This window comes from Lottia gigantea, assembly GCF_000327385.1.
Source record: "Lottia gigantea unplaced genomic scaffold LOTGIsca_403, whole genome shotgun sequence".
In the NCBI taxonomy this organism is placed as follows: domain Eukaryota; kingdom Metazoa; phylum Mollusca; class Gastropoda; family Lottiidae; genus Lottia; species Lottia gigantea.
This window is the reverse complement of record NW_008709394.1, coordinates 12636-28480: the sequence shown is the minus strand read 5'-3', so window position 1 is coordinate 28480 and position 15845 is coordinate 12636. Positions and strand designations below refer to the sequence as shown.

Genomic DNA, 15845 nt, shown 5'->3' with positions numbered 1-15845 from the left:
AGTTCACGGAATTGAAATCCCGAAAATGGCTTAAAATATTACTAGAGGTTGTAGATGAATACAATAACAAAATTCATTCATCTATAGGTGTCACACAAGCCACAAATAATCCAAATATTATAAAGCCAATTAACACAAAATAACTATGAAAATGAAATAAACAATTTAAATATCAAACCCAAATTTAAAGTCGGAGATCGAGTTCGTATTTTCAAATATAAAAGCAAATTTGAAAAGGCTACTTCGGATTTTGGACCAACGATATATTTATCGTAGATAAAGTAAACACCACATCACCTCCCACATATGAATTAATCGATCAAGACAAAGAACAAATCATAGGTAGGTTCTATCAAAACGAACTTAAAAAAACTGACTAGCTTTCTTGGTAAATACGGAACTGATACAACTACAAATTTTCAACTTATGAAATGGGCAAATGAGTTAAATGTATCACCGTTTTATTATTGTATGAAAGATGAAAAATATAATCTCAAATATAAGAAAGGTAAATTTTATGGTATAACAAATATACATACCTCCGATCAAAAAGGAGTTCATTATTTTGCTTTGTACAAAGACTCTTCAAATGACTTATATTTGTTGGATTCTTTTGGATTAGAACCCTCTGAAGAGATAGTGAAATTAACTAATAAACCAATCAAATGTTCAACATTTCAATTTCAATTACCGGGACAAAAGTTTTGTGGTCAACTTTCACTTTGGGTTTTATATAAATTAAGTTTAGGAAAACAGTTTGAAGAAATTGTAATAAATTTAACTTAAAAAAATGGCGAATAAATTTGGATTAGGTTCTTTAACTTTGGATACTAAAAAACCTAACACTACAGCATGGATAAATAAAGCAAAACCTTATTTTGTGGAACAAATTGGAGACACCCTTCAAGGTGATTTAGATATGAATAATTTTACCATAACTAATTTAAAGTTGCCAGAAAATGATTATGATGCTGTTCACAAGCAATATTTAATGGATACAAAACAAAAAAATAGACCTTAAACAATTAATAGATAATATTAAACAGGTATAAGTGAAGAAAAATTAACTGAATTAGAAACCAAAATAGATGCTATTAAACAACAACTTCTAAATGTAGTAGATGAAACTCAGTTTCAAAGTTTAAGTTCATTAATATCTAATTTAGATGATAAGATTAAAAAACAAAAAATGATTCTAATAGATAATATTAATCCAGGTATAAGTGAAGACAAATGGCAACAGGAACCAACTGCTCTAGAAACTAAATTTAAAACTGAATTACAAAAAGAAGTAACACATATTAATCAACTGATACAAAATATTTATGATAGTGAGATTCAACAACAGATAACTACTATTAATAACGAAGTTTTAAAACAGGAAAAAAATATAGCCGCATTAGAAAAACATCTCAAGGAAAATAAAAAATCATATTATTTCAATCATCCATTTTTCTGTGTGAGAAATACTGAGCGTACTCCTACAGGTGAAACAACATATCAGTTGGAAGGATATGGATTTATATTAAAAATAAAAGTATTTTTTATATATAAGTGGAAACGTTAAAAACATATTTGATGATTCAGGAAACTTTAATTTCCGAGGTAAATCTCTAATTGAAATTTTTTTTTCCTGTAAAAGTTAAAATCGATCCAATCTTCTTCTCTCATCCATCTAACTATTTTAACGCTCTTAAGATTTTCGAATTTATCAATGACGGTGAATATGTTGAAAATATAGATTTGGAAGTTAATGATGAAAACAACAAGCCTAATCATATGTATGAATTTAAAACAAATGGAAAATATATAGACACCTTTAGATTGTCAATAATACCAGACAATGACAACGATATTCTTTCAATAGGTGATTTGATATGATATTAAAGACGGAAATCTCACCATCGATGAACATTATTAGAAATCCAACTCCACAAAAACCACACACAATAAAGAGTTATACGTTTTAAAGAACATTAGACTTTGAATATGTAAAACTATATTTTGTTAATACTAGTTTTTCACTCAATGTACGAAAATATTATCACAAAAGTCAACAAGATAAAGAATTTATAATATTTTCATCAGTAATTGAACGTCATGAAGGGGATAGTAATAAAGAAGTTGGTGGTATATATACTTGTAGATGTAGTATAGAGATTAATATTGAGAAAAAAAATGTTACAGTTCATCTAAATAAGATTCGAAAGAAGAAATATCATTAGTATCTGTAAATGTTACTATTTATACACCCGAAGTAATGATAACAGATGAACGAAAAATAATAGGAGGAGGTATAGAGATTAAAGGGTTCCCTATTGTAAATATTGAACAATATCCATCTTTTTCTTTATCAGAAATTCACTTAATTTAATGTCTTAAAAATGGAACTCAAAAGTAGACAACAATATATGATAGACAAACAAAACGAGTTAAAAGTAAAACAATATAATAAATGTAAGAAAAGATGGATTAGAGTTGATTCTGTTTACAAAAGACTGAGTGTGGTTCTAACAGTAGGAACAACAGTTGCAACGGCTGTAACTGGTGGATTAATGGTTCCAGTAGTTATCCCAACTTTATTAGCAACAATTACTGCTATTCAAACTTCATCTTGTGGGTTGATTGCTATAGATTATACATCAAAACAGAAATCTTATTATAAAAAGAAAACAGAAATCTTAAATGCCTATCTTAATAAATTATTTATATTTTTCGAAAGATCAACAGAAGATAAGAACATAACCATTGAAGAATTAGAAGAATTCAATGAAATTCTAAAAAATTTGAGATGGAAACATCAGCAATAAAAGTTAAAGAAATAGATAATTAAAAAAGCATATATAAAAAATATGAATGATTCAATTGAAATTAATGATGATGAAACATTCAAAGAAAACGTGTTATTTTCACATATCATCAAGGCTGTTTCCAATAAATTTTTAACATTTAAAGGACAAATTGAAATGGATGGAGAGATATTTCAAGATGGAAAGCACAAACAATTTATGAAACTTCATGGTTTTAAAGCCAAAACTTTTCATACTATCTTTAGAAATATGGAAGAAAAATCTGACCCTTCTGATTGGTACTTTACAGAAGTATCTTTTTACTTAAAGACAATTTTAAAGAAATTAAAAGATCAAAAGTTGAAAGAGGAATTGAACTACTCAAAAAAATAAATGAATACAGAGGTAAAAATGGTAGATGGTAACTTTTTTTTATCAAATGTGTAAACTATGTTTTATACAAAGATTTAACAAATAAATTTCAAAATTTCATCACTGGTTTCTCAAAAGCAAATAGAAAAGGAGTGATGACATCTGCTAGAATTAATGAATTCAATAAGGAATGTTTTACTTCATTTAAAATTTATACTCATAATAATAGAAATTTGCGCCCCACAATTGTAAAAGAGGAATTAGATTTGGTTTTATATTTACACAACTCACATTTCTGTCTTATAAGAAGAAATAAAAAAAGTTTGGGTATTAAAGAAATAGAAGATAATTATGAACAAGAATGGAAAACGTGTAGAGATGATAACTCAGTAACACAGGTTTCACCTCTGAAACTAAACGTGTTTTCAAGTATGAGTGATGGTGGGTTATTTGCTTGGTATTGTGAAACATATTCAGAAAGTGAAACGCGTAAAACAAAACCTTATCCGTGTACGTTAATTAATTAGAAAAACTAAGAAAAATGTTAGACAGAATAAATAATCTCTTCCCAGATTTAAATCCTAAAGATAATGTTCCAGAAGAATTTTATGATAAACTAATGAATATAGTAGAAATATTTGTAGGTACAGATTGTATCAAATGTTGAAATGTTTAGGTCAATATGATAAAAAATAGATTAATATTAATTTCTCATAACGGTAGCAATTTTGATAACTGGATCGTGCTTAAAAATATAAAAAAAACTAACACAATGCCCCCTAAAAACACCCAGAAGAATTCTATCTTTACCTTTATCTAATCCATACACAGATGAAGATTTAGAGAAAAAATGGAAAAGACAGAAAGATATAACAAGCAATAACAATTATTTACAACATATTAATTTAACATGTTCCTATCAACATGAAAAATCTAGTTTAGCGGCATGGGGTTATTCATCTAATCTACCAATGAATTTGAGAAAGATCCCTGATCTCAATGTTGCAAAATACACTGAAAATAATTGGGAATCTTTAAGACACGAATGGGAACCTTATGCAAAAAGAGATGCCCTAAGTCTTGGAGCTTGTTTGATGAAATATAACCAAGTAACGAAAGAAGTTGTAAACCAGAGTATGTCCAATAATCTAAAGGCTCCAGCTTTATCTTTTAAGGGTTGGTATTATTCATATGATTACGATAAAGAAATGGTTGAAGAAGAATGGTATGAAACTACTAGAATGGTGCCGCAACATACAGAAAAAGAACATATAGAAAAAGTTTATTCGCACACTAATCCTTTTATAAGACATTTTATCAGACGATAGCTTTATCTTTTAAGGGTTGGTATTATTCATATCATTACGATAAAGAAATGGTTGAAGAAGAATGGTATGAAACTACTAGAATGGTTCCGTAACATACAGAAAAAGAACATATAGAAAAAGTTTATTCGCACACTAATCCTTTTATAAGACATTTTATCAGACGATCTATTAAAGGAGGAAGAGTTTCGGCAAATAGAAAAATATTTGAAATGAACAAAATGGATGAAATTTGTAATGTATTAAAGGAATTTATTTCACAATGGGATAATTCACAAAGTGAAACACGAAGTGATACTGAAAGTATTTCACGAAGTGAAACATGAATTGAAAATATAATTGATTTATTCAAAGAATACAGCGCAAGCACAAAAGACAAAACAGAAGTTAATTCAAAACTTAAAAAAATAAACTGTAATAAACTAATGGCATTTGATGCTAACGGTTTATACGCTTCTGCAATGTCAGATTTAGACAGTGATTATCCAAAAGCAGAAAGTGCTCGACCGTTTCTACCAGAAGAAGAAAAAGAATTTGTAAAACTCTTCAATAAACAAAAAATTAGACCTAGAACAGCTATTTTATCAGTGTGGTTTAAATATCCTTATAACATGTTCTTCCAACCAATACCAGTAAATCTATTCAGAAGGATAGAAACACGAGAAATCATTTGTGGAATGAAGTAACTTTTCAGGCCAAATTCGACTCACATGTTAAAAACTATGAAAAAATAAATGATACTCAATATTTCGTTGAGACAGATATTGATGAAAAAGAGATTACTGCTAGGTAGGTAGATGACAAGTTAACGTTCGCTTCCAGCAGATGCTGATATCGCAAACTAGGTAGTTATTGGAAGTCGTAGTAGTTGGTAGTTGGATTAGATCAAATTGGATGATTCTGTATTGTTGGTTTGGTTGTTGATTCTTCGGTAGATCTGGTCGGGTCGAATGACATGGCGGTGAAACTCTGATCACGGTATCATGAGATTACTGCTGAAGATCACTCAACTAAATCTTCAGGACTAACACCTAGTCATTTGGGATCATTCGTTTTATCTTGCAGTAAAAAAATAATGAATAATTTCATTCATGTAATAAATGGATTTTATAAACCTGAAATATACTATACCGATACTGATAGTTTATACATTTCATCTAGAAATTGGGATAAATTAAATCGAGCTGGGTTGGTATCTGAAAATGAATATTGTAAAGGCAAGAATGATTACGGTGATGGTGGAATCATATTTGGTTTATATTTAGCGCCAAAAGTCAAATATAATATCATTCTAACTTCTGATGGTGTTTTAAAAGAAAAGAAAACGTTTAAGGGTTATTCTAATGATAAGACAAGTGTAGAGATTATATTCGGTTGGCTAGTGGACATGATGTGTCGAATGAATTTAACAAAAGATGGGAAAGGAGTTTCACGAATGGTATAGTTATTCCAAAGGATGATAAACAAAAGAAAGTTTTTAGAAGTTATTTGAATCTTGTAAAGAGAAAACCACCAAACAGTGAAGTAATTTTGAATCCTTATAGCGATAAAGATGAGTATAGTTTTGATGAAAACTATGAATTTGATGATTTCTATTACCTATATATTGAAGAAGCGAAAGAAGAGTGATTAATTACTCAATAACTTTTGTTTTAAATGAAGTTGAATTACAATTTCCTCGTTACCAAAGTCAATAAACCTATTATTACCATCTTTGATTTCCAGATTTATATTTTTAATCATGAACGAATTAAGTGGTACATATGTTGTTTGAAATGGTTTCTCTATAATTCTATATCCAATTGGAACGGCGAATGTTGGAATAATCTGACGTTTGTGTTTATTGAAAAATCCACCGTTTATTAAATTACAGTGTATATTAATGACATCGATATCATTCTCGATATTAGCTTTATGTGGTGGATTGTGTGTATATTTGCTTATCAATTCCTAATAACGTATTCAAAGAATTTTCTATGTTGAAATCAAATTGACTCTTATTTCTCAATATCAATTTTATTTTGTTCAGATTCAAATTACCTTCGAATTCAATATTGTTTTTACCATTTGCACTTCCTCCATATTCAGATAGATATTCGTTTATGGCAATGGATTCATAGCTTCCTGGTAGTAAACTTATGGTTTTGAATGTAGCTCCGTCATCTGTTGATATTTTCATTTGGTTGTTATTTTCGTTGATATTTCTAAAGGAATTGTAAACAGAGAAATATTTTAATCCCAATTCATATTCTTCATTGCGATCGAGTTCGCACTCATAATCTAGAGACAATATAATGTCTGATTTATTTGATTTAGGTGATAACGAATAATTGTTCTTTATTAGGCATTTTTTCAATGACTATTTTTATTGGATATTTTTATCAATTACTTTTTTCTAATCATTTTTTAATCTATGATACCTTTCTCGGGGAGTCTATTTAATATACAATTTACTTCATTATATTGTCTGTCTGAACGATGACCTTCTTTCATGGCTGCTAATATTATTTCTAATCTATTAAGCAATTCTTCATTATTATCGGATAAAAACGTTATACCTTGTCCACTTTTTTCTCTAGCTATCTCCTCTTTCAATTCGTCTATTTGTTGTGTGATTGAAGTATCATCTACTTCGTTTATTTCTTGTATGATTGAATAGTCTTCAGCATATTCATCATCTTGATTAATAGCTTTTATATATAGATCAACTTTTTTTAATCTTCTTGTTTCGGGACCCGTCTTTCGTATCATATGTAGAAATTCTGAGTATTCTACTATCCTCGTAATCGGCAATATCAACATCCCCACCATTCATTAAATCTATTAATTCCTTCTGTTGATGTAAATATAAAGTCTTTTGTATCGATTTTGAATATTGGTAAATCGTATCCTAAATCCATTAAACAATAACCCTTCATTATCAACAATTGGTGTAATACTCTTTGGTAAATCTGGGTTTGGATTTGAAAAATAATGTTTTATATAATCTAATGTCCTAATTATAAAACCACCATATTCAATCGGTTTTGGGGGATCTTTATAGGATAAAGCTTCTATGGGAGGCGCGGGTCTCTTTTTGATATCTTCTTGACTTTTTAATATTGGTTGAAATAGAGTTTGTAGATTTTCAGTTAATCCAAGTTGTTGTAATCTGCTATTTTCAACTTGGGTCTTTATTTTATTCTTAGCTTTGATATACTGTCTGTTTCTTTTTATAAGATTATTCCAATCACCCATTTTAAAGAAATGAAATTAACAGTATATCTGTCATAACTCTTTCACCCGCAGGTTTTCTAGTATTAACGAATATATATCCATGATCATCTGGGTTTCTCCATTGTGCTTTACAATCCTTTTTGAATGTATCTCTATCCATTCCTTGATTTATTGACTGAATAATTTGAGATAAATCTTTGTCATTCAATTCGAATAATAAAAAAACAATTTGCATTTTTTCTAATGAACATTGCATCCATACCGTAGACAGATTGGGATTGGTATATGCAGTGACAGTTGTGAAATCTTCCCTTCGTGAAGAATTCTTGTTGAACAGCTTGATTTCTTTGTGCTACACAATCGTCAAACACTATTAAGTTCTTTCGCGCACTATCAATTTTAGACAAATCTAAATGATTAACATTTTTCGTAAGAACAACTTTTATGTCGTTGGATTGAAAGATGGATTCTTTTCTTTTATATATGTATCTAAGATATCTTTTATTTCTATCTCATCGTTGACTTCATAATATTTAAATATGTCTTGAACATCTTTCTTTGGTAAATATTCTTAAGCTTTGAGGAATTGATAATATGATTGCTCTGGTGTTGTGTAGATATATAATGAATCGAAATCGAAAAGTTTTGGTGTTGTCAACATGTTAAAGGTCAAATAAGTTTTCCCAGAACCTGAGCTTCCACAAATACATATAAACATTGGGTTACTAGGAAATATTTCTGAATGATTAAATTTTCTGCCCATTTTTTATTCTATATTTTTGTTCCAAAAATCACAGTAGTACTAGAGCTTTCACTTAGGTCGCATAAAAGGGGATTCCCCATTCCATTTCATTTCATGGGGAAAATGCGCCCCTAATTAAAAGCTCCCATAAAGACCTAAACATCCTACATTTCATAAATTCTTACAGCAAAATTCCCTACATTTCATAAATTCTTACACCTATATTCCCTACATTACATAAATTCTTACAGCCCTACATTTCATACACCAAAAACACCTTCAATCAATTTCCTACATTCCATCAAAAAAAGCATATTAAAAATAACCTTATATAAAATAACATAACATTTTTAGTAGATGGGAGATAACTTTTTTGGGTAAAAAACAGACTAAATTAACTCATTTAAAAATAGGATGAGTTTAATTCTAAAACACGAACAACACAGATTCGAAGATTATTCGGGCGACGGAATCTTTTCTTCATTATTTTCTCTAGGTAAAACAATAATTCCAAAAGTAGCTAGCTTTGTTTCAAAAAACAAATCACTCATTTAAAGCGGAGCGAAAGCCATCGGCTCAATCGCTGAAGTGGGAAAGAGTATAAGCGATACAATGAAACAATCTAACGACTTGAAAGAATTAGAACTAATAAGAGAACTTCGAAACAGGAGATTAGAAGAAAGGAAAGGAAAAGGTTTTAAAGTTATAGGATAAAAATGATAGTCGCTCACGCTCCAAAAACTTATTTCGGTTCAGGAGATATACAAAAATCATTGGGTTCTCTTCCTGGATTTCCATGGGCGAAATATCCCGGAGAAAAACATCTTCCCGGTCATAATTACACCGGTCCAGGCACAAGGTTAGATCTGCGATTAGACGAAAACGATAAACCCAAACCAGGCGAAGAACCAGTCAATAGAGTTGACGCCGCTGCGCTTAAACATGATATTTTATACAGAAACAAAGACATAAAGTTTAGACACGAAGCAGACAAACAAATGATAATCGAACTTGAAAATATTCCAAATCCAACTTTCAAAGAGAGAATGGAAAGAGCATTAATCATTAAGCTGTTAAAAGCAAAGATGAAATTAGGTATGGGATTGGCGGATGAAATTCATAAAGAATTTAGAAAAACTGAAAACTTTTTAAAAGTCAAAGTGTTTGAAAAAGATGAAATATGGTCAGCCGATTTAATTCATATGCCAGTCGAAACAGGATTTAAATATTGCTTAACAGTTATAGATTTATATACGAGATATGCATAGGTTATTCCTCTCAAAAACAAAACGGGTTTATCAGTCAAACACGCATTTGAAACGATTATGAAACAATCTAACCGTCATCCAGAAAAACTATGGGTAGATAAAGGAAGTGAATTTTATAACAAAAATATGAAATCTCTGGGATTTGAAATTTACAGTACGCATAACGAAGGTAAAGCTGTAGTTATTGAAAGATTTAACAGGACTCTAAAAAATAAATTATTCAAAAAGTTCACGGAATTGAAGTCCCAAAAATGGCTTAAAATATTACCAGTTGTTGTCGACGAATACAATAACAAAATTCATTCATCTATAGGTATCACACCAACACAAGCCTCGAGTAATCCAAATATTATAAAGTCAATTAACGCGCAACATAACTACGAAAATGAAATAAAGAATTTAAATATCAAACCCAAATTTAAAGTTGAAGATCGAGTTCGTATTTTCAAATATAAAAGTAAATTCGAAAAAGGTTACGTTGGATACTGGACGAACGAAATATTTATCGTTGATAAAGTAAACACCACATCACCTCCGACATATGAATTAATCGATCAAGACAAAGAACAAATCATAGGAAGGTTTTATCAAAATGAACTTCAAAAAACCTACTTTTAAAAATGAAAGATGAAGAATTTGATAGAAGATTAAGAGATGTAGACAAGCATTTACGCTTTCTTAAATGCAAATTTATGTTCAAAATATTATTGAATGTATTTTATCAGAATGTAATACAATTTTTTTCAAACACAAACTATGTATATATTTAAAAAAAAACCGACTTTTAAAAATGAATGAATTTCTCGATAAATATGGAACCGATACAACCACAAACTTTCAACTTATGAAATGGGCGAATGAGTTAAATATATCACCGTTTTATTATTGTATGAGAGATGAAATAAATGATCTCAAATATAAGAAAGGTAAATTTTACGCTATAACAAATATACATACTTCCGATCAAAAAGGAGTTCATCATTCTGCTTTGTACAAAGACTCGGACTTTTATTTCTTCGATTCTTATGGATTAGAACCCACTGAAGAGATAATCCAATTGACTAATAAACCAATCAAATATTCGACATTTCAAATTCAATTACCGGGACAAAAGTTTTGTGGTCAGCTTTCACTTTGGGTTTTATATCAGTTGAGTTTAGGAAAACAATTCGAAGAAATTGTAATAAATTTAACTCAATAAAAATGGCGAATAAGTTTGGATTAGGTTCTTTATCTTTAGAAACTAAAAAACCTAACACTACAGCGTGGATAAATAAAGCGAAACCTTACTTTGTGGATCAAATCGGAGATCCTCTTCAAGGTGATTTAGATATGAACAATTTTAGCATAACTAATTTAAAGTCTCCGGAAAACGATAATGATGCCATTCACAAGAAATATTTAATGGAACAATTAAATTTAATTGAAGTAAATAAAGGACATTTAAACGAAAGAATAGGCGATGTGAAAAGATTCTTCAAACGTCAACTAAATAATAAAGATTTTATTGATGATACTAAATTACAACAAGAAGTAACAAGTTTAAAAAATTTTATTCAACAACAATTATTCAATGTAGTAGACTCAATTACAAACTTTAGATGATAAGATTACAAAGCAAAAAATAGATCTTAAACAACTAATAGATAATATTAATCCAGGTATAAGTGAAGACAAATTACAAAAAGAACTAACAAATATTCAACAACAAATACAAAACATAGACGAAATCAAAACCTATATTCAACAACAAATACAGAACATTGATGATAGTGTTATTCAACAACAGATAACCACTATTAATAACCTAGTTTTAAAACAGGACAAAAATATACTCGCATTAGAAAAAAAGTTTCTCAAGAAAGAATCATATTATTTCAATCTTCCATTTAGAAGTTTGAGTTATGAAGATGCTTTTATTACTGATAATACTGATAAATCAAAAGACTATGAATATAAAAAATATGGATTTACAGCAAATATAAGATATATTCTGTTCCGAATTATACTATTTATCCCAAAACAATTTTGGAACCAGATGATGTTGCACATCATCAACCAATGTATTTTAGATTTCGAGGAAAACTTACAATTGAAATAACTTTTCCTTTTCAGGTAAAAGTTGATTCAATATTCTTCAGACAAAACCCAGGATTTTCATCTAAACCTCAATTTAACGCTCGCAAAGTTCTTCAGTTTATCAATGGTACAACAAATGTAGAAACTAAAGAATTAGAAATTAACGATGAAAACACCAAGAGACGACACTTATATGAAATTAAAACGAGTGGAAAATATATAGATAGGTTTAGAATGTTAATCATACCAGATAATGAAGAAGATGTACTTTCATTGAATGATTTTGATATGATATTGGAAACGGAAACTCCACCATCAGCAAGTATTATTAGAAATCCAGAACCAGAAAAAAAAAAGATATAATCACTTATCAGTTTTTACGAGCAACAGACTTTGAATACGTAAAACTATATTTTGTTGATGATAATGATATATTTACCTCACTCGATATGCATAAAAGTCAACAAAATCAAAAATTTTTAATAAGAGATGATGCATTTGTTACTATGTTTTTAAATATTAACACTAAACCAAAATTTTCAGTTCATCTGAATAAGATTAATGATTCGAAAAAACAAATATCCTTGGTAAATATGCAATTTTTTATTAGTAAAGGGGTAGCTATATCAGAAATTCACTTAATTTAATTACCTAAAAATGGAACTCGAAAGTAGACAAAACTACATGATAGAAAAACAAAATGAACTAAAAGAAAAACTAAAACAATTCAACAAATGTAGAAAAACATGGAGTAAAATCGATTCTGTTTTCAAAACATTAAGTACAGTTTTAACAATAGGGATAACGGTGGCAACAGCCGTAACCGGTGGATTAATGCTTCCAATCATCGTCCCAACAGTATTAGCCTCATTCACTGTCGTTCAAACTTCATCTTGTGGTTTGATTACTTTAGGTTTAACATCAAAACAGAAAGCTTATTATAAAAGGAAAACAAAAATTTTAAATACATATCTTAATAAATTATATGAATAAATTCATATCAAATAAACTTTTTTCCGATGTTATTCACCTTATCTCTAATGAATTTATAACATTTAAAGGGCAAATTGAAATAGTTGGAGAGATAACTCAAGATGGAAAATACAAACAAGACATGAAATTTGTAGGTTTTAATACCAAAACTTTTGTCAATTTCTTCGCTACAGTGGATGAAAAATCAGATGCCTCCGATTGGTATTTCACAGGAAAAATCATTTTCCGTAAAAACAATTTCAAAGAAATAAAAAGATCAAAAAAGGGTAGTGGTGTTAGCCTACTCAAAAAGATAAAAGAATATATCGGTATAAATTGTTATATACCAAGTGATGGATGCTGTTTTGTAAAATGCGTAAATCATGTTTTGAACAAAGACTACACGAGAGAATTTCAAGATTTCATCAACAGTTTTCAAAAATCAAACAGAAAAGGAGTTATGACATCTGCTAGAATCTGCGAATTCAATAAAAAATTTAATACTAATTTTCAAATATATATGCCAAAACATAGACATTTTCAACCAAAGAAAGTAACCGAAGAATTAGATTGGGTTTTTTATTTACACAAAGAACATTTCTGTTTGATAAGAAGAAATAACAAAGCTTTGAAAACGTATGGAGAACTTGTGAAGATGATAATGCGGTAACGCAAGTTTCACTTCTAAAACTAAACGTTTTTCCAACCATTCCCGATCATTGTTTATACGCATGGGATTGCGAAACCTATTGCGAAAAAGAAACGAATAAAGCCATTCCTTATTGTTGTACTTTAGTCAATTTGGAAAAACTGAGGAAAAGATTAGATGATTATAATAATTACTTACGTGATTTAAGTGATTTTAATGAGACTGTAGATTTTAAGCCGTCAGATCCCATTTCATAAGAATTTTACAACAAACTCATGACTAATATAGTAGAAATATTTGTAGGTACAGATTGTATAGATCAAATGTTACAACGTTTAGGAAAAGTAGATGAGAAAAGACTAACCTTAATTTCCCATAACGGCAGTGGATTTGATAACTGGATCATGATCAAAAACGTAAAAAAACTAACACAATGCCCTTTAAAAACAGCTAGAGGAATTCTGTCTCTACCTTTAACTAATTCATTCACTGATGAATATTTACAGAAAAAATGGAAAAGACAGAAAGAATTAAAGGGTAACTCTAATTATTTGCAAAATATTAATTTCACATGTTCCTATCAACATGAATCATCTAGTTTGGCAGCATGGGGAACATCATCTAATCTACCAATGAATTTGAGAAAGATCGAGGATGTTAATATTGCAAAATACACTAAAGATAATTGGGAATCTTTAAGACCCGAATGGGAACCTTACGCTAAAAGAGATACTCTATGTCTCGGAGCTTGTTTGATAAAATACAATCAAGCCATGAAAAAACTGTCTTCCAAAACGTTTCCAATAATCTAACGGCTCCTTCTTTATCTTTAAAGGGTTGGTATTATTTATATCATTACGATAAAGAAATGGTTGAAGAAGAATGGTATGAAAGTACTAGAATGGTTCCGAAACATACGGAAAAACAAAACGTAGAAAAAGTTTACTCGCATACTCACCCTTTTATAAGATATCTTATCAGACAAAGTATTAAAGGAGGAAGAGTTTCGGCAAATCGAAAATCATTTGAAACGAATAAAATGAATGAGATCTGCGCCATATTAAAAGAATACAATGAAAGTAACACTGAAGGAATAATAGATTTATTCAAAGAATACAGTGTTAACCCAAAAGATAAAACGGAAGTTCACGCTAAACTCAAAGAACTGGACTATTCTAAACTAATGGCATTTGACGCTAATGGGTTATACGCTTCAGCCATGACAGAAGGTGAATATCCTAAAGCGGAAAGTGCAAGAGCGTTTCTACCAGAAGAAGAAAAAGAATTTGTAAAACTCTTCAATAAACAAAAATTCAGACCTGGAACTGCTATTTTAAAAGTTTGGTTTGAATATCCCCAAAAAATGTTCTTTCAACCCATACCAGCTAAAGATAAAATAACTTTTACGAATAGAATAGGTCAGAAGGAAACTGGCACTAAAATCAGGTTCAGAAATGGTTTCTGTCACGACGTTTTAACATCAGTTGATATTCAAGAAATAGTGAAATCCGGTGGTAAAATTATTAGAATATTAGATGGTATAGTATACGAAGAAAATTTTAAAACTCCACCATACAGAGATTATATTTTAATTTTGAAGGAATTAAGGAATAAATACAAAAAAGAAGGAGATATGGTTGCTAGTAATTGCATGAAATTATTAGGTAATTCCTTATACGGTAAATCTATTCCGAAGGATATAAATACATCGAGACATCTATGGAGTGAAGCGACTTTTAAAGCCAACTTCGATTCACACATCAAAAGCTATGAAAAAGTAAATGATAGTCAATTATAGTTGAGATGAATGAAGAAGAAAAAGAGTTTGTTCCTCCAAAGGATTATACTAGATTAACACCCACTCATTTAGGTGCATTTATATTATCTCACAGTAAAAAAATAATGAACAATTTCATTCACGTCATAGATGGATTTTATAAGCCGGAAATATACTATACAGATACCGATAGTTTATACATTTCGTCTAGTAATTGGGATAAATTAAATGAAGCTGGGTTGGTGTCTGAAAACGAATATAGCAAAGGGAAGAATGATTACGGTGATGGTGGAATCATATTTGGTTTATATTTATCGCCAAAAGTAAAATACAATATCATTCTAACTTCCGATGGTGTTTTAAAAGAAAAGAAAACGTTACTCTAACTATAAGATTACGGTAGAAGACTACATTCAATTAGCTAGTGGACATGACGTAACGAATGAATTTAAGAAACCTTGGGTAAAAAGTTTTACTGATGGAATAGTTATTCCCAATGAAAAACAAAAGAAGGTTTTCAGAAGTTATCTGAATCTCGTTAAGAGAAAAGCACCAAACAGTGAAGGAATTATGTATCCTTGCAACAATAAAGATGAGATGAGTTTGGATGAAAACTACGAATTTGATGATTTCGATTATCTAGCTATCAAGAAGAG

At 29.5% G+C, this 15845-nt stretch overlaps 7 protein-coding genes across 7 annotated transcripts; 6 read left to right on the top strand and 1 right to left on the bottom strand.

The window, feature by feature from the left end:
- Window positions 1-790: 790 nt before the first annotated feature.
- Window positions 791-1567, top strand: LOTGIDRAFT_175790 (hypothetical protein; the record flags this gene model as incomplete). Its single annotated transcript, XM_009060141.1, has 2 exons — window positions 791-908; window positions 1047-1567. 2 exons carry the CDS (start codon window positions 791-793, stop codon window positions 1565-1567), a joined length of 639 nt encoding a protein of 212 aa, XP_009058389.1.
- An 817-nt stretch (window positions 1568-2384) lies between these two features.
- On the top strand, window positions 2385-2810 carry LOTGIDRAFT_175789 (hypothetical protein; the record flags this gene model as incomplete). The annotated part of the gene is made up of 1 exon (XM_009060140.1): window positions 2385-2810. One exon carries the CDS (start codon window positions 2385-2387, stop codon window positions 2808-2810), a length of 426 nt encoding a protein of 141 aa, XP_009058388.1.
- Window positions 2811-3702: 892 nt separating this feature from the next.
- LOTGIDRAFT_175788 (hypothetical protein) lies at window positions 3703-4489 on the top strand (the record flags this gene model as incomplete). The annotated part of the gene is made up of 2 exons (XM_009060139.1): window positions 3703-3805; window positions 3993-4489. 2 exons carry the CDS (start codon window positions 3703-3705, stop codon window positions 4487-4489), a joined length of 600 nt encoding a protein of 199 aa, XP_009058387.1.
- A 422-nt stretch (window positions 4490-4911) lies between these two features.
- Window positions 4912-5930, top strand: LOTGIDRAFT_175787 (hypothetical protein; the record flags this gene model as incomplete). Its single annotated transcript, XM_009060138.1, has 2 exons — window positions 4912-5168; window positions 5552-5930. The coding sequence occupies 2 exons, from the start codon at window positions 4912-4914 to the stop codon at window positions 5928-5930; spliced, it is 636 nt and encodes a 211-aa protein (XP_009058386.1).
- Window positions 5931-6398: 468 nt separating this feature from the next.
- LOTGIDRAFT_175786 (hypothetical protein) lies at window positions 6399-7288 on the bottom strand (the record flags this gene model as incomplete). The annotated part of the gene is made up of 2 exons (XM_009060137.1): window positions 6399-6766; window positions 6907-7288. 2 exons carry the CDS (start codon window positions 7286-7288, stop codon window positions 6399-6401), a joined length of 750 nt encoding a protein of 249 aa, XP_009058385.1.
- A 3627-nt stretch (window positions 7289-10915) lies between these two features.
- LOTGIDRAFT_175785 (hypothetical protein) lies at window positions 10916-13433 on the top strand (the record flags this gene model as incomplete). Its single annotated transcript, XM_009060136.1, has 3 exons — window positions 10916-11245; window positions 11828-12113; window positions 12853-13433. 3 exons carry the CDS (start codon window positions 10916-10918, stop codon window positions 13431-13433), a joined length of 1197 nt encoding a protein of 398 aa, XP_009058384.1.
- Window positions 13434-14280: 847 nt separating this feature from the next.
- Window positions 14281-15575, top strand: LOTGIDRAFT_175784 (hypothetical protein; the record flags this gene model as incomplete). Its single annotated transcript, XM_009060135.1, has 2 exons — window positions 14281-15076; window positions 15211-15575. 2 exons carry the CDS (start codon window positions 14281-14283, stop codon window positions 15573-15575), a joined length of 1161 nt encoding a protein of 386 aa, XP_009058383.1.
- Between the last annotated feature and the right edge of the window lie 270 nt (window positions 15576-15845).